Source organism: Hemitrygon akajei, chromosome 5, assembly GCF_048418815.1.
Source record: "Hemitrygon akajei chromosome 5, sHemAka1.3, whole genome shotgun sequence".
Taxonomy (NCBI): Eukaryota; Metazoa; Chordata; class Chondrichthyes; order Myliobatiformes; family Dasyatidae; genus Hemitrygon; species Hemitrygon akajei.
Genome location: NC_133128.1, coordinates 136,403,314 through 136,427,255, shown reverse-complemented (window position 1 = coordinate 136,427,255; position 23,942 = coordinate 136,403,314). Strand labels below are relative to the sequence as shown.

At 42.7% G+C, this 23,942-nt stretch overlaps 1 protein-coding gene across 3 annotated transcripts in view; it reads left to right on the top strand.

The window, feature by feature from the left end:
• nbeal1 (neurobeachin-like 1) overlaps window positions 1–23,942 on the top strand; it is a 275,988-nt gene that overhangs the window by 75,882 nt on the left and 176,164 nt on the right. For all 3 annotated transcript variants that reach the window (XM_073046591.1, XM_073046590.1, XM_073046589.1), the window contains exons 2-6: window positions 2,780–2,871; window positions 17,556–17,717; window positions 19,596–19,677; window positions 22,046–22,173; window positions 22,616–22,698. In XM_073046591.1, coding sequence (XP_072902692.1) covers window positions 2,780–2,871; window positions 17,556–17,717; window positions 19,596–19,677; window positions 22,046–22,173; window positions 22,616–22,698 — 547 coding nt within the window. The remainder of the gene's footprint in view (window positions 1–2,779; window positions 2,872–17,555; window positions 17,718–19,595; window positions 19,678–22,045; window positions 22,174–22,615; window positions 22,699–23,942) is intronic.

Below are 23,942 nucleotides of genomic sequence, written 5' to 3'. Positions count from 1 at the left end.
CGCAGCTGTGGCCTGCAGTCATCGGGCTCCCAGACCAGCTTCACTCGCCTCAGCACTGAACTGACTCCGCAGCTGTGGCCTGCAGTCATCGGGCTCCCAGACCAGCTTCACTCGCCTCAGCACTGAACTGACTCCGCAGCTGTGGCCTGCAGCCATCGGGCTCCCAGACCAGCTTCACTCGCCTCAGCACTGAACTGACTCCGCAGCTGTGGCCTGCAGTCATCGGGCTCCCAGACCAGCTTCACTCGCCTCAGCACTGAACTGACTCCGCAGCTGTGGCCTGCAGTCATCGGGCTCCCAGACCAGGTTCACTCCCCTCAGCACTGAACTGACTCCGCAGCTGTGGCCTGCAGTCATCGGGCTCCCAGACCAGCTTCACTCGCCTCAGCACTGAACTGACTCCGCAGCTGTGGCCTGCAGTCATCGGGCTCCCAGACCAGCTTCACTCGCCTCAGCACTGAACTGACTCCACAGCTGTGGCCTGCAGTCATCGGGCTCCCAGACCAGCTTCACTCGCCTCAGCACTGAACTGACTCCGCAGCTGTGGCCTGCAGTCATCGGGCTCCCAGACCAGCTTCACTCGCCTCAGCACTGAACTGACTCCGCAGCTGTGGCCTGCAGTCATCGGGCTCCCAGACCAGCTTCACTCGCCTCAGCACTGAACTGACTCCGCAGCTGTGGCCTGCAGTCATCGGGCTCCCAGACCAGCTTCACTCACCTCAGCACTGAACTGACTCCGCAGCTGTGGCCTGCAGTCATCGGGCTCCCAGACCAGCTTCACTCGCCTCTGCCTGCACTGAACTGACTCCACAGCTGTGGCCTGCAGTCATCGGGCTCCCAGACCAGCTTCACTCGCCTCAGCACTGAACTGACTCCGCAGCTGTGGCCTGCAGTCATCGGGCTCCCAGACCAGCTTCACTCGCCTCAGCACTGAACTGACTCCGCAGCTGTGGCCTGCAGTCATCGGGCTCCCAGACCAGCTTCACTCGCCTCAGCACTGAACTGACTCCGCAGCTGTGACTTGTAGCCATCGGGCTCCCAGACCAGCTTCACTCGCCTCAGCACTGAACTGACTCCGCAGCTGTGGCCTGCAGCCATCGGGCTCCCAGACCAGCTTCACTCGCCTCAGCACTGAACTGACTCCGCAGCTGTGGCCTGCAGCCATCGGGCTCCCAGACCAGCTTCACTCGCCTCAGCACTGAACTGACTCCGCAGCTGTGGCCTGCAGCCATCGGGCTCCCAGACCAGCTTCACTCACCTCAGCACTGAACTGACTCCGCAGCTGTGGCCTGCAGTCATCGGGCTCCCAGACCAGCTTCACTTGCCTCAGCACTGAACTGACTCCGCAGCTGTGGCCTGCAGTCATCGGGCTCCCAGACCAGGTTCACTCCCCTCAGCACTGAACTGACTCCGCAGCTGTGGCCTGCAGTCATCGGGCTCCCAGACCAGCTTCACTCGCCTCAGCACTGAACTGACTCCGCAGCTGTGGCCTGCAGTCATCGGGCTCCCAGACCAGCTTCACTCGCCTCAGCACTGAACTGACTCCGCAGCTGTGGCCTGCAGTCATCGGGCTCCCAGACCAGCTTCACTCGCCTCAGCACTGAACTGACTCCGCAGCTGTGGCCTGCAGTCATCGGGCTCCCAGACCAGCTTCACTCGCCTCAGCACTGAACTGACTCCGCAGCTGTGGCCTGCAGTCATCGGGCTCCCAGACCAGCTTCACTCACCTCAGCACTGAACTGACTCCGCAGCTGTGGCCTGCAGTCATCGGGCTCCCAGACCAGCTTCACTCGCCTCTGCCTGCACTGAACTGACTCCACAGCTGTGGCCTGCAGTCATCGGGCTCCCAGACCAGCTTCACTCGCCTCAGCACTGAACTGACTCCGCAGCTGTGGCCTGCAGTCATCGGGCTCCCAGACCAGCTTCACTCGCCTCAGCACTGAACTGACTCCGCAGCTGTGGCCTGCAGTCATCGGGCTCCCAGACCAGCTTCACTCGCCTCAGCACTGAACTGACTCCGCAGCTGTGACTTGTAGCCATCGGGCTCCCAGACCAGCTTCACTCGCCTCAGCACTGAACTGACTCCGCAGCTGTGGCCTGCAGTCATCGGGCTCCCAGACCAGCTTCACTCTCCTCAGCACTGAACTGACTCCGCAGCTGTGGCCTGCAGTCATCGGGCTCCCAGACCAGCTTCACTCGCCTCAGCACTGAACTGACTCCGCAGCTGTGGCCTGCAGTCATCGGGCTCCCAGACCAGCTTCACTCGCCTCAGCCTGCACTGAACTGACTCCGCAGCTGTGACTTGTAGCCATGGGGCTCCTGGGCTGGTTTCACTCGCCTCAGCACTGAACTAGCACTGCATCTGTGGACTCATTTTGAGGACTCTGGTTCATTTTCTCTGTATTATTTGTCTGCTTTTTTATCGTTTGCACAATTTGTTGTTTGTTTCACACATTGGATGTTTTGTCAGGTTTTTCATAGACTCTATTGTGTTTCTTTGTGTTGTCGGCTGCCTGCAAGAAGGTGAATCTCAAATTTTAATATGGTGTAGACTTCGATAATAAATTTACTTTAAACTTTGATGTTCTGATGTACAAATAAAACTAATCATCTTTCTTTAATATGTGAATTTGCATGGAAACAAAAGTACCAGAAATGTAGATTTCATACCAGATCTGACATTTGCTGTATATATTCATCTTGATCTATTGTATTGGCTGCTCAAGTGAGGATGGTAAAAGCTTGAATTTATACTGTCTGTATTTTTTTGTGATTTCAGAAGGACCCGGACTACCTTAAACTCTGGCTGGAGAGCTTTGTTGGAACATATGAAAAATTTCTTGATGTAGATTTTGATAGACCTCCAACAAGGTATGTATTTGATCAACATTTTCAAAAAAATGTGCTGCTGAAGTTGAGGGAACCTGTTAAACAGGAACCTTGTAGAGCTATTAATGCTGATAGCTTGGCTGATAGCTTGGTTTTAATGAGAAGGACATAGAATTAGCAATTATACTTTGAGGTGTGAAGCTAATGTATATTGTGACAAGCTGGAAGACTGCCATCAGACTTACTTTTTGAAGTTTGCTATTTTAAGTAGATAGTCTATTGATACATGAGTGAGAGTTAAATGGAATAATGGTAAAGTGAATTAGTATCATGAATCTGTGGCTTGAATCAGTGGTCTGTGGCAATGAAGTGAAACTGTGGCTTTGTGGTTAACTGGGGTAATATTCCAATACATCTCATTGACAGGTATCAAATTATCTGTCAGAAACAGATAAAATTAACAATTTACCTCACCCTTCTTGCCTGGAGCTTCATGACAAAGCAGTTTCAAACTGCTAGTAAACACAAAGTACACTGCAAATGCTGTGGTCAAATCAACACGTACAGTCGGTCCTCCTTATTCGCGGGGGATTGTTTCCAGGACCCCCTGCAGATACCAAAATTTGCGGATGCTCCACCCTTATTTAACATGTATCAGTGCGGTGGTCTTTAGGACCCAGCGGAACCCCGGACTTTATTTATCATGTCTCCGTGCAGCGGACATTAGGAATTAGCGGTGCAACTCTGAATGCACAGTGTTTCTGTTCAAGAAAATAATCACGATCATGATTGAAAATAAAGTGGAAGTAATAACGCGATCGGAAAGAGGGCCGAAGTGTGGGAAATGGAGGAGATGCGGGTGAGGCATCATTGATGACAGCAGAAGGGAAACCACGATTCTTAAAGAAAGAGGACATTTGAGATGTCCTGGAATGGAAAGCTTCATTCTGGGAGCAGATGCGGCGGAGGTGGAGGACCTGGGAATAGGGAATAGCATTTTTACATTTGGCAGGGTGGGAAGAGGTATAGTCAAGGTAGTTATGGGAGTCCGTGGGTTTATAGAAGATGTAAGTGGACAGTCTGTCTCCAGAAATGGAGACCGAGAGATCGAGAAAGCGGAGAGGAGTGTCCGAGATGGACCAAGTGAATTTGAGGGCTGGTACTCACACTTAATAACTTCTCTTTCAGCTCTTCCCACTTACTTCAGACCAAGGGTGTAGCTATGGGCACTTGCATGGGCCCCAATTATACCTGCCTCTTCATGGGTTATGTGGAACAGTCTATGCTCCAAATCTATACTGATACTGCTCCCCAACTTTTCCTTCGCTACATTGACGACTACATTGGCGCTGCTTCCTGCACCCATGCTGAGCTCGTCAATTTCATCGATTTTGCCTCTAACTTTCACCCAGCCCTCAAATTCACTTGAAACTTTCCGTTCCAGGACATCTCAAATGTCCTCTTTCTTTAAGAATCATAGTTTCCCTTCTGCCGTCATCAATGATGCCTTCACCCGCATCTCTTCCATTTCCCGCACTTCGGCCCTCATCCCATCCTCCCGTCACCACAACAGGGACTGTTTTCCCTTTGTCCTCACCTACCACCCCACCAGTCTCCGAATCCAGCATATTATCCTCCTCAACTTCCGCCACCTTCAACAGGACCCCACCACTAAGCATATCTTCCCCTCTCTACCCCTCTGCTTTTCGCAGGGATCATTCCCTCCACGACTGCCTGGTCCACACGTCCCTCTCCACAGATCTCCCACCTGGCACTTATCCCTACAAGCGTAAGTGCTACACCTGTCCCTACACCTCCTTTCTTACCACCATTCAGGGCCCCAAACAGTCCTTCTAGGTGAGGCAACACTTCACTTGTGAGTCTGTTGGGGTCATCTATTGCATCCGGAGCTCCCGGTGCGGCCTCCTCTACATCGGCGAGACCTGACGCAGATTGGGGGACTGCTTCGTTGAGCACCTCCGCTCCGTCCGCCACAACAGACAGGATTTCCCGGTTGCCACCCACTTCAACTCTGCTTCACATTCCCATTCGGATATGTCCATACATGGCCTCCTCTACTGCCATGATGAGGCCAAACTCAGGTTGGAGGAGCAACACCTCATATATTGTCTGGGTAGTCTCCAGTCCCTTGGTATGAACATCGAATTCTCCAACTTCCGGTAATTCCTTCCCTCTCCCTTCCCCATCCCACTTTCACTCTGCCTCCTCTTCCAGCTGCCTACCACCTCTCTTATGGTTCCACCTCCTTCTACTACCCATAGTGCTTTCCCATTACATTCCTCCTTCACCTCTCCTACCTATTCCCTCCCTGCTTCCCCTCCCCCACCTCTTGTTCTTTCCTCTGATTGGTTTTTCACCTGGCACCTTCCACCCTCCCCCCACCTTCTTTATAGGGCCCCTGCCCCCCCTCTTCAGTCCTGATGAAGGGTCTCGGCCCGAAACGTTGACTGCTCATTTCAACGGATGCTGCCCAACCTGCTGAGTTCATCCAGGTTGTTTGTAAGTTTCAAACTGCTGCCCTCTCCCAAGCATGTAGACTCTTAGACAGGAAAACAGAAAGGAACGTAAAGCAAATAATGAGAAATATTTTGAGGATTCTTCTGAATCTCCATTTCTCCTTGTACCCTATTTCAGTCCAGGGGATCATATTGACTTTCTGTAATCTATAAAGCCATCTATCCTCTATCCACTCTGAGAGATTCTTTTGCTCTCTGCTCATTGTACCAGCCGGCAGCATGTTAGTGAGGCTCAGTACCCTGGAGAGGGCAAAAGAGAAAACTGTATTTTGGGAAACATAAGCAGCATCTGAAAAGCAAACTGACACAAGAGTGTCAAGTTAAGTCACTTTTATTGTCATTTCAACCATAACGGCTGGTACAGTCCATAATAAAAATGAGACAACGTTTTTCAGGACCATGGTGTTACATGACACAGTACAAAAGCTAGACTGAATGTTGAATTTGGCATGATAGGTCAAAGGTGTAAAGACCACCCCCTATTAGAGTACATGTGACGAATTGATTGTGTTTTGTCAGATTTGTTATCGGGTGGTATCTTTGTGAATGAGATAGCCAGAGGCCCATAGATGCTGCCTGGCTTGTTCCTCTAGCAGTTTGTGCATTGCACAGGAATTACATTTTAGTTTAGGGCTATCCATTAGTCTTTTACATGTTGAAGACAGGTAAATTTCAATTAGATGCTTGTTTGTCAGCCCACTCTCTCACCACAAATCACTTGCCTCCATCTGGACTTACAAGAGTGTCTGCATGATGGCACAAGAGGACGTGGAGCTTCAGCTAAGTAGTATTCTTTAACATACATTGGGCGGCACAGTAGCACAGCAGATAGTGTGACGCTTTACACCTCGGTGTCTTCCGGAGATTCGGATTTCAATTCTAGCACCATTCTGTAAGGAGCCTTTGTACGTCCTCCCTGTGGAATGTGTGGTTTTTCCCCAGGTGCTCTGGTGTCCTCCCACAGTCCAAAGGTGTACTGGGTTAATTCATTGGTTATTGTAAATTGTCCTGTGATTAGATTAGGGTTGTGAGGTTGCTGGGGCAATGTGGCTCAAAGGGCTGGAGGGGCCGGCTCCGTGTTGTGTCAATAAAGTAAATAGAACTGCAACTTGGTGATGCAGACTTACGAATGCACCAGGATATTGGCCAGGATTTTGTTGCACCTTGCCAAAGGTGTTGAAATATTGGAGAGGACGTTAGAGTAGCACAATGGTTTAGCAGTTAACCCTGCTGCTTCAGGGACCTGGGACTTGATCAAACAATACTATGCGAAGAGGTCTGATTAATCTGTAGCTATGTGTTTGAGTTTCTTCCCAAAAGAGCCTGATAGGTTAATTGGCCAGTGCAAATTCCCTCCTGGTGCAGATTATGGCAAAATGTATCAAAGAGGCATGTGTGAGTAAGAATAAGTTACAGGGATAAGGGAAAGATGAGAGAAACTGATACTAATGGGATTGTTCCCCTTTGAATTGGCATGGACCCAAACGAGCAAAGATCCTGCTCCTGTGTTATAAGAGTAAGACAGTTGAAGCCAAGTTGTTCAGTGTTGAACAAGCTGAATGTTCAGTGTTGAACAAACTGAATCTTTTTTTGAATATCATACGTGAACTCTGACATAAAACAAGAAGTAGAAGCAGGAGCAGGCTTTCTGGCACTTTCTGCTTTGGCCTAGTGTTAAATAAGTTTGTGATAATTTTTAAGTCCTCGTGTCAGCTCTTCCCTTTAATATATAACGTTATTTGCATTCCCTTGTCACCAGTATATTGTTCCTCAGGTGGGGAGGCCAGACATGCATAGTATTCTAGGTGTGGTTTCATTAGGATTGTCTATAATTGCAGTAACATTTTAAAGTCTTAAATCCTCTTGCAAAAGGATTCTGACATACCATTTGCTTTCCTAATTACTTAACGATTCTGCATGTTAGCTTGCAGTATCTTATGCTAAAGAGCTCTGTTCGTTTGAACATCTTTCATCAAATAATATTTTGCACTGCCTCTCCTCTGATCTCTTATCTCTTTTGGTTCATGTTTCGTTGCAGTGTGTTGATGACACACTCTTCTGAGGCTATGGAACAAGATATTTAAAGTTTCCTTTTTAATTGAGTGGTTTCAGTCAACGTATGGATTAAGTTTGCTTGCTTTCTTGATGAATTGGGAACTAATTCAGTTATGTTAATGCGGACTCTTCTTACTGGATACACAAAATTATATCCTGTGTTTGCAGCTTCATAATCAGTTTTAGTATCACCGGAATATGTTGTGAAATTTGTAAACTTAGTGTCAGTAGTACAATGCAATATATGATAAATATAGAAAAAATGAATTACAGTAAGTATATATATATAATAGTGAAATTAAAAATAGTGCAAAAACAGAAATAATAAAGAGACGTAGTGTTCATGGGTTCAATGTCCATTTGGAAGTTGGATGGCAGAGAGGGAAATAGTTAAAAAGGTGTATATATAAAAAAAGACAAACTGAGTAACAAATCACATTTTTAAATGAAATGCAGAACAAATTAGAACACTACCAGTACTACTACAGTATTATAAAACTATGTTAGTTCCTAATAGTTATTGATGGAGGAAATATGTTGTTGTGTTCTTTCGATCGACTATTCATTTACAGTCAGGCACACAGGGTAGATGATGGACTGCCTTCTTACAATGCTGTCAGTGAATGTATCCTCCAAATCTTCATTTTCGTTGTAATATTCAAGGTGTTACATCAAAGTAGAAACTACAAAGAATTCAATATCTTAAAACGCTTTGGAGTTTCTAACTTGTTGAAGTAGTGAAATTGTTTCATTTTCACTTCCAGCCGTTGCTGGCATCTCCAATTCTAAATGCTTGAAACTGCAGTAAGCAAAACAGTTCTGAATGATCATGCTGTTTATTTCTCGCCAACTATCAGAGACAAAAATTGCTGCTTTTTGAACACATACACAACTGATGCTTTTAAAAATCTGCTTGAAGCTAGTGCATCTGACTAATGCTAGTTAGAAACTGTTCGGTAACAGTCTGCTATATCTTTTAAAGTGAAAATACTTCTTGCCTTTGGTTGATCCCCTCAGCTGGTTTGTACTTAGGGAGACCCATAGATGTTGCATAAAATTGCAGCATAGAAGTTGGTCAATAGGCCCATGAGTTCCACTCCCGTCCTAATGCCTCATACCCTGCTTCACCACTCACCTGGTGCATTTACATAGTTTTCCCTTAAATGCTCAACCTTATCACCTACAGGGGTTCCCAACCTGGGGTCCATGGACCTGTCTGTTAATAGTAGGAGTCCATGGCATAAAAAGAGTTGGGAACCCCTGAGTCTAGCAGTAAGTCCCATGTTCTCTCATGAGTTAAGTAGTTCCAGATGAATTGCTAATTACCTTTACAAAAGATTACCTTGTACATATGTACTCTTAAGTTTTGATGTTCTCAGTGAGAACATTATATTTTTGCCATTAGCTTTCTTTATAACTCTTTTTTAACTTAATCAATTTTTTCTGAAGTCTCTTGATATTATTACCATAGATTCCGGATTATAAGCCGCTACTTTTTCCCCACATTTTGAACAGCTTTGACCTCTGCGGCCTTTAATCCAGAGCGGCTAATACATGGTTTTTTTTCATGCCGCCTCGTAAACATTTTGCCTCGTAACAGTAGACCAATAAAATTGATGAGTAGTTCACAGAGGTCCAATGAAATTGTACGATAAATCAAGCGCACTTTCACAATTAAATTATTGTATATCAGTCATTTGTACTCGCCCTCATCAACATGGAAAATACTCGAAGAAAAGCAAGACCCGAGCGCGTCAGACCCGAGCGAAAACGCTGCTTTTAAGTTAAAGGCGATCAATAACTTTTCCTGGTAGGCTGCAGTATATATATTTTTACCAGTCGCTAGGAGATATTGGAATGTTGTTCGTGCTGTTCAGTAAAAAAGTATATGCAACGTAATTTGTGTTACCGATACGTATGTATATTTAAAAGTAGCGGTGCGGCCTAAAATCCGGTGCGGCCTTTACAATTAAAAAATTGATTTTATTTCTAAAATTAGAGCCAGCGGCTTTTAATCAGGTGCGCTCTGTAGTCCGGAATCTACGGTATATGATATAAACTTAACTGTCTCTGCTACTGAGTTGCCCCGCGGAATATAGTGCAGGGAAGGGTTTGGTCATACATTGTGGTAGAAGGAATAAGGGCGTAGAATATTTTCTAAATGGGGTGAAAATTCAAAAACCTGAGGTGTAAAAGAACTTGGGAACCCTCGCTCAAGGCCTCCTAAAGGTTAACTTGCAAGTCGAGTTGGTGTTGAGGAAGGCAAATGCAAAACTAGCATTCATTTTGAGAGGACTGGAATAGAAGAGCAAGGATGTAATGCTGAGGCTCTATAATGCATTGGTCAGATAGCACTTGGAGAATTGTGAGCAGTTTTAGGCCCCTTATCTAAGAAAAGAATGTGCTGGCATTTGAGGGGATCATGAGAATGATTCTGGGGATAAAAGGGTTAATACATGAGTGTTTGATGGTTCTGAGCCTGTACTCATTGGTGTTTAGAAGAATGAGGGTGGGATCTCATCGAAACCTATCAAATAGTGAAAGGCCTAGGTAGAGTGGATGTGGAGAGAATGTTTCCTATAGTGGGTGAGCATAGGATCAGAGGGCACACCCTCGGATTAGAGGGATGTTCATTTAGAAGAGAGATGAGGAAGAATTTCTTCAGAGGGTGAATTTTAGAGGACAGGAAATCTGGAATGCATTTCCATAGACGGCTGTGGAGGGAGGCCAAGTGATCAGGTATTTTTGAAGTGGAGTTTGATACATTCGTTGTTAGTCAAGTTGTCAAAGGTTACAGACAGAAGGCAGGAGAATAGGGTTGAGAGGGATAATCATTGATGATTGAATGGCAGAGTATACTTGATGGCCCAAATGGCCTAATTCTGCTCCTATGTCTTAAATGGACCAAACTTGAACTGCATTGTTCTTAATAGGCTTTATATGAAGTTAAATGTCCACTTTGTATCTGTGCCGATGGCGCAGTGAGTTTAAATTGCCAAGGAGAATTCAAGGAAAAAAAATCCCAGTGCACACAAACGTGGCTAGCTTTAATGAGGGAATAGTTGCTGCAGTGAGATTTTCCCTGGTGACCTAATGGTTGAGAAAAGTGGGCTTGTCTTTTGTGTCAGTGGATCATATTAATGTGAAGTGAGTTAGGCAGAATTGCAAAGCCCCTATTTTTGCAGAGCATACAGACACTTGCTGACAATGTTAATGTGAATAATGGGTGCTTGGAAGAAGAATTGGAAGATGTCCAGTGCTTGTTGACCTATGCTCTTAAAAGATGTCCAAACTCTTGTGGGTGAAATCAAAAGGAAATATTAATTTTTGTTAAGGGAACAGTAAGTATTTGCATTTTAAGTGCTGAATTTGACCCTCCCAATTGTGACTTGCCAAGGTACAAAAATGTACTTTCAGTTACTGGTGAAGCTACTTTCTATTTATAGTGATGAGTAGTCAAAAGATATTTGCGAAGTGTGTAACTGAAGTTCTGCTGCCAGCGAAATGGGATGGGTTTAGTTTTCTCTCTGGAACAGCTTGCTTAGGAAACTAGTATGGATGATGCAACACAATGCAAGACCAAAATCTATTTTGTGTTAAATAGAAATTTGAAATATTAATATTGCTGTCAAGTATATTTATTTTAAATCTGAAATGTCAAAACTTCTTAATACTTAAACATTCATAATTTGTTGAAATTGTGGTTAATTAGCCATTACCAATGCTCCCTGAATTATTTTCCTGGGTAGTGGATCTATTTTAATTGTCATTAAAAGGTGACAAAATGGTCACAAATACCTCATATTTGTTTAGAGGCCATTCCCATTTGATTCTTTATATGTGTCAAAATGTGATTGAGTTGCTATTATCCTCAGTTATCAATATTTACAGTAAAATGATCTGCTATTGGACTATTTGGAAATTCTGGACTGGACAACTGAAGATTAGCTTTCTTTGTCACAGACATTGAAACATACAATGAAATGTAATCATTTACATCAAATCAAATCAGTGAGGATTGTGCTGGACAGTTTACAAGTGTTGCCATGCTTCTGGCCCGTAACTCACCTAAACCGTATGTCTTTGGAATGTGGGAGGAAACTGGAGCACCTGGAGTAAGCCCATGAGATCACAGGGAGAACGTACACTACTTACAGACAACTGCGGGAATCAAACCCTGATCTTACAGCCAGTGCTGCTCAGTGATGTGCCTACTGCCACTCCTGATGGCCTAATAGGCAGTTTCCTGTGTCGTCTGGCAATGTGCGAGGGTGGAGTGCTATCAGGTAACATGTGGGTGTGGGGCGGGGGTGGGGGGGGGTGGTGGATGCTGAGCTCTCAGCCAGGGATGGAGGACTTGCAGGTGGGTCCCACAGTCCTCTACAATGTGTCTGTTTGCTTGGATTATTTATTAAAATAGTATGTAACGTGTTGGTGTATTAATATGTATAATTCACATTTGTTTGGAAATTCTGCTAGTGTGGTACCATCAATGTCCCAAGCAAGCTAGGTTATTGTGGATTTAATATTATAATACCCTCTTTAATTTATCAAAATATTCCAAATTGCCTCAAAGTTTTATCCAGTAGATTTGACATAGAGCCACATGAGGAAGTACTGGGCTGGCTGACTGAAAGTTCTGCCATAACGGCAGATTTTAAGGACTACATTCAATGAGAAATAAAACGTAGAAGCAGAGAGATTTTAAGAAAAGGATTCTGGATTGATAATTGAAGGTGCAACTCCTAATGGTGGAACGGTAAGTGTGGGTTCAAGTTCAATGAGTAGGAAGAGGACTAGTAATGGACATGTACAAACAAGCTGGAGGAACTCAGCAGGTCGGGCAGCATCCGTTGAAATGAGCAGTCAACATTTTGGGCCGAGACCCTTCGTCAGGACTGAAGTAGGAGGGGGTAGGGGCCCTATAAAGAAGGTGAGGGGAGGGTGGAAGGTGCCAGGTGAAAAAACAATCAGAGGAAAGATCAAGGGGTGGGGGAGGGGAAGCAGGGAGGGGATAGGCAGGAAAGGTGAAGAAGGAATGTAAAGGGAAAGCACTATGGGTAGTAGAAGAAGGTAGAATCATGAGAGAGGTGATAGACAGCTAGAAGAGGAGGCAGAGTGAAAGTGGGATGGGGGAAGGGAGAGGGAGGGAATTACCTGAGGTTGGAGAATTCGATGTTCATACCAAGGGGCTGGAGACTACCCAGACAGTATATGAGGTGTTGCTTCTCCAACCTGAGTTTGGCCTCATCATGGCAGTAGAGGAGGCCATGTATGGACATATCCAAATGGGAATGTAAAGCAGAGTTGAAGTGGGTGGCAACCGAGAGATCCTGTCTTTTGTGCTCGACGAAGCGGTCCCCCAATCTGCGTCGAGTCTCTCGGCCCGAAATGTTGACTGCTCGTTTCAACGGATGCTGCCTGACCTGCTGAGTTCCTCCAGCTTGTTTGTACGTGTTGATTTGACCCCAGCATCTGCAGTGTACTTTGTGTTGACTAGTAATGGAGTTTGGAGGGAAGAAGATGCAAAATTCTTGGGGATATAGTGCGGTAACAGGCCCTTCCAGTGCACAAGCCCGAATTACACCTACTATCAATTAACCTACTAACCAGAGTAGGTTAACCAGGAGGGAACCAAAGTAGCCCTAAGCAACACATAACGTCCTGGGGAGAATGTGCAAACTTCAGACAGCAGCAGGAGTTGAACCCGTGTTGCTGGGGTTGTAAAGTAATACGGTAACTACTGTGCTACACTATAATTCAGAAAAAAGGCATCAGATTTGTCAATTCTATATAATGTATGTAATGTTTGTATTTTTATCTGTTAAATACCTTTATCATACAAAGGTCTAATACTTACTCAGATACTGAAATTTGATTTAAGGAAAAAACATGAATGACATCTCAGCATTTCTGGTACTAGGGATTTCAGACAATAAAGAGCAACAATAAGCCCACAGAAGTTGAAGTAGGGTACAGATAAAGGGTAATCGCTACTGGAATATACTATAAAACAATAAGAGGGGAATGAGATAGAGAGCAAAGTGTAGGTGAATTTCAGACAGGAAGAAACATAGACAGTAAAAGTAAGGGAAGTCAAATATTCTGACACTAACTGGAATAGAACTGGTTCAACAGATGTAGAGATGGCAGAATTCCTAAGATGCATTCAAGAAATATTTTGAATTGTTGTATATTGAACCCTTCGGGAGAAGGAGTGTTTCTCAATGTAATTTTAGAGTCTGAAATTTAGACAATGAAGTTCTGCTGGTGGATTTGCTAGGAGCAGTTATAATTCAGCCATGTTTAGCACAATTATAGCATGAAGGACAGTGAGACATAAGGCTCCACATGTTTGTTTGAAACATTGGCTGCTGACAATACAACGTTGGTTAACATCTTGAAGATGAGAACGTCAAGCATTGTCGATGGAATGGAGAATTTCCAAGAAGTGCTGTAAATGTAGAAATCACTGCCACAAAGAACTATGGGTACAAATATGGGTATAAAAGTACATGAAGGACAGCCAGATGGGTATAAGAGGGAGAAAAGAATGCGCAACTAAGGAGGAAGCGTATGTAGATCATGAAGAGCCATGTGGTGGGGTGGCTTTTTTCCATAACATGGACAGAGAGAGAGAGAGAGGCACATGCACAGAGACACAGATTTTATATATTAAACATACTGTATAATGCTGTGGATAAACTGTGTTTTTGTTCATCTGCGTATATCAATGCAATAATTCACGTTTTAATTTAAAGCATTCTTTGGAATGAATGGTTTCTCACTTTAAAGTTGACGTGTTTTTTGTTTAAGTGGTTATTTTTATTGAAGGTGTTGGGTGACTTCTGAGGAGAATTTGATTTTACCTGAGATACAATGGTGCTAGAATAAATGGAAGAACAAATTTGCTCAGATAGTCTCAAGATACACCACAGTTGTGATGTAACTTCTGTTTCCCATTAATTTTTCCAAAATAGTGATAGAAGTATCTTTCCTACAGATGAGACGTCATGGGTGACGGGTTAATGTAGTAGTTAACATAACAGTTTATAATACCATCAATCTGGATTCAATTCCTGCCACCATCTGTAAGGAGTTTGTTCTCCCTGTGACCTTGTGGGTTTCTTTGAGGTACTCTGGTTTTGGATTAGGGTTAGTAAATTGTGGGCATGCTATGTTGGTGCCAGAAGCATGGTGACACTTACAGGTTGTCCCCAACGTATCCTCGGATTGTGTTGATGCACTTCACTCTATGTTTCAGTGTACGGGTGACAAATAAAGCTAATCTTATCTTTTTCCCTGGTACAGTCAGTATCTTTTCCTCCAAATGAAGTTGTGAATGAGATGATTACTGCTCCTTGGAGGAAATAAAAAAAGACATTTTTAGGCTAGCAGGAAGACTTGTGCCTTAAAATTTCTTTTTCAGTTTAATTCCAAGAAAAGCATGTTAAACTTTTAACTTGAATGTAATGTGATGATCTTCATAAATTGGCTGCTTAAGCCTGTCTAGTGCACCTATGAACAAATAGTCTATTGATTTTGAAATGACTTAATGGATGTAATCTGCTTCAAAGTGACGTAAAAGTAAAATATCCCTGGAAATTTGTGGCTTCAAGTATGTTTCTGACCTTGGTACTTTTTACAGATTGCTTTGCAGAACTTGGCAGTTAGAATTTTTTCAGTTGTTAAGCTTGGAACCTCAGGATACTGATCCTTTTATTTTCTTAAATGCTGCATTTACTTTGAATGTCTGTATAATATCTTTTTATTACCAATCTAACCTAAAGTACATATCAGAGCTTCTCTCTTCTTCATGCATATCATTAGTCCCCTATTCTTCATATGATTCTAGTAAACCTCTTTCTGTTCTGTGTAGTCAGCCCTTCTTATCGGCGAATTCCGCATGCACAAATTCAACCAACTGCGAATTGCGAAAACCAGAAGTGCTCTTCCAGCACTTGTTGTTCGAGCATGTACAGACTTTTTTTTCTTGTTGTTATTCCCTATACAATGCAGTATACCAACAATTTTACATAGCATTTACATTGTATTAGGTATTATAAGTAATCTAGAGATGATTTAAAGTATGCGGGAGGATGTGCGTGCGTTATCGTGGATCGGGTTCGAAAAAATCGGAAGTTCTCTTACTAAGTAAGTCGGAGCAGGTACATCTGGAATTATTTAGAGTCAGTTAGTCAAACATTTGCCGTAGTGTATAGTATATATTTTACCTTTCTATGCATATAAAACACTTAAGAACGTATGCTTCAGCACCGGGCTCGGGAATGGAAATTCTCGGGACTCGGGACAGATTGCCCCCGAGCGCGCTCTCCACCATGCTGGGTTGATGTTAGGATCAAAGACCCAAAACCCCAAAACCCAATAATTAATCCACTGTATTGCTTAGTAATAATTGTAGCTTTCATCGGGGCAGAGCCTTTCTCACTTTATCCTTTAAAATTGTTCCGATCGTTGACCGACGTAGCCTAACGCTTTTCCAACAACCGATGGCATTTCACCTCTTTCCAATTGCTTTATTATTTCCACTTTATTTTCAATCATGGTCGTGATTATTTTTGTGAACAGAAACACTGCGGATTCAGATCTCTACCGCCAGGTCTTAATGTCCACCGCACTGAGACAGGTTAAATAAGGTCTGGGGTTCCGCTGGGTCCTAAGGTCCACCGCATTGAAGCAGGTTGAATAAGGGACTTGGGCATCCGCAAATTTTGGTATCCGCGGGGGGGGGGGGGGCGCGGGGAGGGATCCTGGAACCAATCCCCTGCAGATAAGGAGGGCCGACTGTAAATCCTGTTTTTTTTATTCTTCAGTTGTATTGCCAAGCTTGTGATTGAATTCTGCAGGGGTGGATTCAAGAAATTTTAATTTGTTACTAACTTTTTCAAGCTATTTCAGAAAAAAAATGTCCACTTTCATCATGTTTTTGCTACTTATAATCTGAAAATAAAAACTTTACAACGGCCAGAAAATACACAGTGAAATGTCAGTTTGCATTCAGCAGTAAAAGAAAACAAATAACATTGCAGATGCTAGATTCAGAAACAAAAGCAAAAACACTGGGAGATCTTGGCCTCTGGAATCAGAACCAGGTTTATTATTATAGATATGTTGTCAGATTTCTTGTTTGTAGTGGTAGTAGTGCCAGCGTTGGGAAGGTTGTGCCAGTGATGGAGCTGGCTGTGTCCATAACCCTCTGCAGCCTCTTGTGAGTCGGAGGCTTCATACCAGTCTGTGATAGAATCCGTCAGAATGCTGTCCACTGTATATTTGTAGAAATTTGGAAGAATCTTTGGTTACATACCAAATCTCCTCAAACTGGATCGCTGGCATGCCTTTTTCCACAATGTTTCATGTCAGAGATCCTAGGGAAGGTTGGCTTCTACCAACATTTCTGTTTTTGTTCTAGTTTGGGTTAAGTTGTTCATTAATACCTAGTTTCAAAAGATGGGATTGATTCCTTTCCACAGAAGGAGGTAATCTCTCAATATATTGGTACCAGTTCTTCGAGAGATTTCTCTATTTTTCCCCTTATTTCAGTGACAGATCTTTCCTTTCCAATTATTCAACACAATTCCATTCAAAGTTACCATTGCATCTACTTTAATGAGCTTTTCAGGTCAATGTAACAACTGTCTGCATAAACCCAATTGATTACTCTTCTGCTTTTACTAATTTTGGGATCCATTGGTTGCTATCTTTCCAGCTGGCGGAAGCCACTTCTCTGTTGATTTATCACCATTTTTTCCCGTAATTTTGAAGAATAAGCTGAAGTCTTATACAGGACAGGGCACCGTAAACTACAAGAGGGGAGAACAGTAACTCTGTTAGATCAATTGGTGTCTTTCTAAAACTGCCAGGGTCTACTCTGTTTAGCAGTTAATTGTGATCTGATTTGTGTACAGACTCTTAATGTTTCCAGCATGGTGACAATTGATCAATAGCAGAAGGTCTATTTATTATCCATTTGGTACCTCAGGTTACTGTCCCAGGATTTCAGCTGAGTTTCTGATGAGTTGAATGATTTAAAAATATATTTTGTCTCCAGTATTTGCAGAAGTATTTATTTATCACAGTGTATCTCAACCTTGTAATGACTTTATTTCCCTCTAGATTGGATGAAGTCCCACCGGGGTTATCCTTGTTGCCTGATAACATTCTGCAGGTTATGAGACATCAGCAATTGCAGTGCATGCAGAAGCTGTCAGATGGGTTAGAGGATGAACAGCAAGCATTGGCACTCATCCTGGTCAAATTCCTCATCATTATATGCCGGTATGGTTTCAATATTATAGCCACATAAGAGAAAGAAACAGGAACAACTATCATCGTGGTACCTCACTACTTGTAGTCTCCCAACCCTAAAATGATCTGTTTATTCCTGATTTGTTTCCTGTCAATTGTCCAGTACGATTATGCTTGATCTTCTTCCTCAGTACCACTTTGTACTAATTGATATCACTTGATTCCCTTAATATGCTAAGAACACATTGATCTTTGACTTCAGTATACTCACATCAGAGCCTCTTGGATAAAAAAATTCCAGAGAACCATGCTATCTAATGGGTGGGGGGGGGCAGAGGGGCAAAGGGGAAAGATCTTTCAATTACTGTCTTGAACAGCTGATCCCTTATTCTGAGATTGTGATCTCTGGTTTCTGGACGTTCCACCTCTTTCATTAGCCCCACATCTAACTTGTTAAAACCTGTGTTAATTTTGTATGTTTCAATAATTACCTCTTGTTCTAAACTTGTTTGTAGGTCATATTCACATAATTCTCCTAACACCCTCTCCCCCAATTCAAGGAATCATTCTGTGAATTTATGCTCTATTGCAAGTATATCCTTTCTTGGGTATGAATGTCAGACTCATTTACAGTATTCCTGATGCAATCTCACCAAGGCACTATATATTTTCATGCCGTAGGCAATTTACTTTAGTTCATTGTGTGCATCATTCAGATTTCAAATTGATCTAATTCAGTTTGAATCTTCTGCCATTTTATTATCACTCTTCTTCAAAGGTCTTTTAACTCCCAGATTATCGACTAACTTTTTTAAATGGCACAGTACTAGATTTAAAATAGATTATTACCTCATTGATAAACATTGATCTGGAAAACTGTCTCTAAAGTACTCTGACTTTGTCTTTCGTATCTTAATTGGTTTGCCCAAGATTATATGAAACTCTTTCATTGTAGAACCTTGTTAAGTGCTCCTCCAGCTTCCTAATTATACATTTCTTCTACATTACTATCACCACTTTGGGGCTGATATAAAGTCCTTGCGAATGTTTTGTCTTTCTGAGCTTCATCCAAACTGATTCTACTGTTTGAATAACAGCCCACCACCTTATGTGGGCTTCCTCCCCCTTCCTTTTCTATCCTGACGAAGGGTCTTAGCCCAAAGTGTCAACTCATTAATCCTTTCCATAGAGGCTGCTTAACCTGCTGAGTTCCTCTGGCATTTTGTGTGTTACTCAGCGACTGTTATTTTTCCTTTAATCATTTAAGGGAAGATTGAATAGATTAGGACCTTATTTCCTAGAGCGACAATGAATGAGGGGAGACAATAGAGGTGTGCAAGATTATGAGGCGTATAGATGGGGCAAATGCAAGCAGGCTTTTTCCACTGAGATAGGGTGGATCTAGAACTGGAGCTCATGGTTTAAGGGTAAAAGGTGAAATGTTTAAGGGGAATATGAGGGGGAGCTTCTTCACTCAGAGGGTGGTGAGAGTGTATAATGAGCTGCCAGCAGAAGTGGTGGATGTGGGTTTGATTTCAACATTTAAGGGAAATTTGGATAGGTACGTAGATGGGAGCTATGGAGGCTGTGGTCTGGGTACGGGATGATGGGACTATCCTGTTTCTGTGCTGTATTGTTCTATGACTCTGATTCTATTTGGAGTTTTTGAGGAACGGTTTAAATTATAAATAGAATGATAAAAAGTTCAAATATACTCGGTGACCTCAGTTCTTCATCCTGAAATGTTAGTTTCTCCCTCCACCCCCCCCCCCCCCCCACACACACACTTCCAGCCTGACCTGCTGAGTATTTCCACCATTTTCTGTTTTTACTTTAGGTTTACAACACCTGCACTATTTTTTGATTTTCAATGTAAGCTATAAATTAGTCATTCTCCTTTCATTGCAGGAACCTAGCTAATGTTGAGGAGATTGGAACCTGCTCATACATTAACCATGTTATCACTATGACGACAGTCTACATTCAACAGGTAATTGAGAACTTAATTTTCACAATAAATCCTTTCTTCAGTATATTTTCAGCACTTTATATCCAAAAGCAAAAACCCTTCCAGGTGAGGCAACACTTCACCTGCGAGTCTACTGTGTCTGGTGCTCCGGATGCGGCCTCCTCTACATTGGTGAGGCCTGTTGTAAGTTGAGGGACTGCTTCGTCGAGCACCACTACACAAGTGGGACTTTCCAGTGGCCAAACTGATTCCCATTCCCGTTTCGACATATGGCCTCTTGTGCCAAGAAGAGATCACCCTCAGGGTGGAGGAGCACCATCTTGTATTCCATCTGGATAGTCTCTAACCTGATGGCATGAATATTGATTTCTCCTTCTGGTAATCAAATTCTCTCAAACACCACCCCCCCCTCTCCATTCCTCACTCTGACCTTTTACATGTTCTCACCTGCCTATTACTTCTCTCTGGATCCCCTCCTCTTTCCCTTTCCCCTATGGTCCATTCTTCTCTCCTATCTCCTCTCTTCCAAATTCCTTCATTTCCACTCTTTGACCTTTCCCACCCACTTGGCTTCACCTATCACCTTCTAGCAAGCCTCCTTCCCCTCCCCACTCAGTCTTTTTATTCTGGCATCTTCCCCCTTCCTTGTCAGTCCTGAAGAAGGGTCTCGGCCTAAAACATCAACTATTTATTCATTTCCATAGATGCTGCCTGACCCGCTGAGTTCCTCCAGCATTTTGTGTTCCTTTGGATTTCTAGCATCCTGAACTTTTTTGAGTTAATTATTTAGTAATATTGTAACCTTTGCATTAGTTTTCTGTAGTTATCAGTTTTTTAAAATTATTTCTGTTAAACTTTTAACATTTAAGACAAAAATTGGAACAGGTGCTAAAATATCCAGTTAAAACGTCAAGTCAAGTCAAGTCACTTTGTATTGTCATTTTGACCATAACTGCCGGTACAGAACACAGTAAAAACGAGACAACGTTTTTCAGGACCATGGTGCTACATGAAACAATACAAAAAATACACTGTACTATGTAAGTCAACACAAAAAATGATACTAGGCTACAAACCTACCCAGGACTGCATAAAGTGCACAAAACAGTGCAGGCATTACAATAAATAATAAACAAGACAATAGGCACAGTAGAGGGCAGTAAGTTGGTGTCAGTCCAGACTCTGGGTATTGAGGAATCTGATAGCTTGGGGGGAAGAAACTGTTACAAAATCTGGTCGTGAGAACCTGAATGCTTCGGTGCCTTTTCCCAGATGGCAGGAGAGAGAAGAGTTTGTATGAGGGGTGCGTGGGGTCCTTCATAATGCTGTTTGCTTTGCGGATGCAACGTGTAGTGTAAATGTCCGTGATGGCTGGAAGAGCGACCCCGTTGATCTTCTCAGCTGACCTCACTATCCGCTGCAGGTCTTGCGATCTGAGATGGTGCGATTTATGAACCAGGCAGTGATGCAGCTGCTCAGGATGCTCTCAATACAACCTCTGTAGAATGTGGTGAGGATGAGGGGTGGGAGATGGACTTTCCTCAGCCTTTGCAGAAAGTAGAGATGCTGCTGGGCTTTCTTTGCTATGGAGCTGTTGTTGAGGGACCAGGTGAGATTCTCCGCCAGGTGAACACCAGGTGCTCTTAACAATCTCTACCGAGGAGTCGTCGATGATCAGCAGAGAGTGGTCACTCCATGCCCTCCTGAAGTCAACAACCATCTCTTTTGTTTTGTTCACATTCAGAGACAGGTTGTTGGCTGTGCACCAGTCCATTAGCCACTACACCTCCTCTCTGTATGCTGACTCATCGTTCTTGCTGATGAGACCCACCATGGTTGTGTCATCGGCGAACTTGATGATGTGGTTTGAGCTGTGTGTTGCAGCACAGTCGTGGGTCAGCAGAGTGAACAGCAGTGGACTGAGCACACAGCCCTGGGGGCCCCCGTGCTCAGTGTGATGGTGTTGGAGATGCTGCTTCAGATTCGGACTGACTGAGGTCTCCCAGTTAGGAAGTCTAGGATCCAGTTGCATCAGGAGAGGAATATGCTAATGTCAGTAAAAGCAGTAATGTAAAGACCTATGGGAGGAAGAAACATGAAAAGATTATTTGTGAACTGAGGGAAATAAAGGAGCAAGTAAGAATATGCCCAAATAAATTCAATATTTGATAGTGTCATGTAAAATTGCTTTTGTTGAATATAGTAGCTTTTCATTTAGAATCATCACTGGGAAATTTGGTTTGAATTTTCTTACTGTATGAATGTTCATTGCAGCATTAGTGAGAGCTGCAAACAAATACCTAACAGAAATGTAGCGAGACTGGAGCTTCCTTGAAACCAGTGCTACATGCTCAGTATTGACGTTCTCTTAATTTTCTTTTACTTTAAGTTAAAAAGCAAGACCAAAGAGAAAGAAATGGCAGACCAAACACCAGCTGAAGATTTTGTAAGACATGCACTCATCTTCTGTGAGAGTCTCTATGACCCATATCGAAACTGGAGACAGAGAGCAGCTGGGTAAGTGGATCAGGATATCAAGTAAATGCTGAAACCCAAGCTTTATTTTGGTGAACTCCATTTTAGTAAAAAGTATTAATTTTTAGATTAAAATATCAACTAGTGTTATTTTTATATTACACAGCTTTAAAAGATGTTATTAATATCGTAAGTAATTTTGATCCTTTACACATTAGTAATGGTGAATTTTCAGTGAGATTGGCAGTGAAGTTCTGGGTCTGTGGTCTGGATTTGACTGTGGTTCATGTTATGATGTGTTTCTGTTTGCTCCTTTTTCTGTTGCTATTTTGGGCAACTTTGAATCGAAGTGATTACAAACAAGAACACGTATATGTTTGTCTTCCTGTAGAATTCTTGATATTACTATAGCTCTGCTTTATTATCCCAGCTGTTCTTTGTTATTTATTAATTGTAACATTCATTCTTCTGAATTTTTTTCCAGTAAAGTTGTCAGTGGGGTGGAGAAGAGTAGACAAAAATATAAAGCAGCTTGTTTAACTGTGGAGTTCATCCCTTTCTTTTATCGTAAGTACTCTATAATTGTTTTTTGCTACTCTGTTCAATTCATATGTAAAATAATTGAACTTCCAGTTATCACATTTGTCTCCTCCCCAAAAAAATCTTCAAATAACAATTTAATCCCCACAAGTGGTATAGTAAAGTTCATTTTTCAAAGCCAAACTGCCCGTTCATATTAAAGTGATTTGAGAGGTATCTGCTGTATTTCTCAATTTGATAGTGGCTCAATGACCTGAGTTTTTGAGACTTAGTTTTCAATTAAGAAACCACACTGTTGTGATCAGGAATTTTCTGTGCCAACTGATTGGATTGACTGATGTTATAATGCTTGAGTTTTGTAGGAGCAGATTGTATTGAGATAGAGCAACAAGGTTAACCTGGAGAGGGGAGAAAAAGCAAAGGCATTGTTAGAAAACTAAGGTTTGAGTCAGTTTTGTACAGTGGATGTCATACACCTGTTTACTTCAAAAATACTAGATGCGTTTCAAGTGCTTTGGACTTAGTAGAGGTGTATGATATGTACCTTTCAATTAAGTTTGTGCCCACTAGAACTTTTCCTTTTATTGCTCACCTTGGTAAGAGGAAAGGAGGTTCCTTTTACCTTTGAACCACCAAGCAAAAGTAAGGAATTGAATGATATGGGTTGCAAGAATTTCAACATTTATGAACTTTGGTATGTTGACCTAATTGATGGTCAGAACCCAAGAACTGATGTTGGAGGCTGTTAATGGTAGAAAATATTGAGTAGATAATTTTATTTATCATAAATACTGGGTTTCAAGTATTTTTAAAGTATCTAAACATTGTTTTTAGTGATCTATGATCAAAGGTGATAAGTGACTTTTGGTGCCAAACAGACCAATCAGTTTAATGAATTGGGAGGATCTGTTTAGCTCCCAAGTCATTTCAGGTTAGATCTCTGTATATACACTTTCAGCACAAAATCTATGTCTGTGTTTCAGTGTTTGCTGTTGAATTAAAGGTGTGATTAGTAAATGCTTATTATTGTCACGTGTTCTGAGATACTGTAGAAAGACTTTGTATTTGCATTGTTCTCCATATGGATCATTCCAAACACAAGTGCATTAAGATAGCATGCAAAGGGAAAAGCAATACAGTATACAAAATAAAGTGTGAAGTGTAGTACAGATAGACAAATTAGATGTAAGGGTCATAACGAGATTGATTAAGAGATCATTTTCATTGTAAAAGAAGCCTGTTCAAGAGTTTTATAGCAGATTGATAGAAGC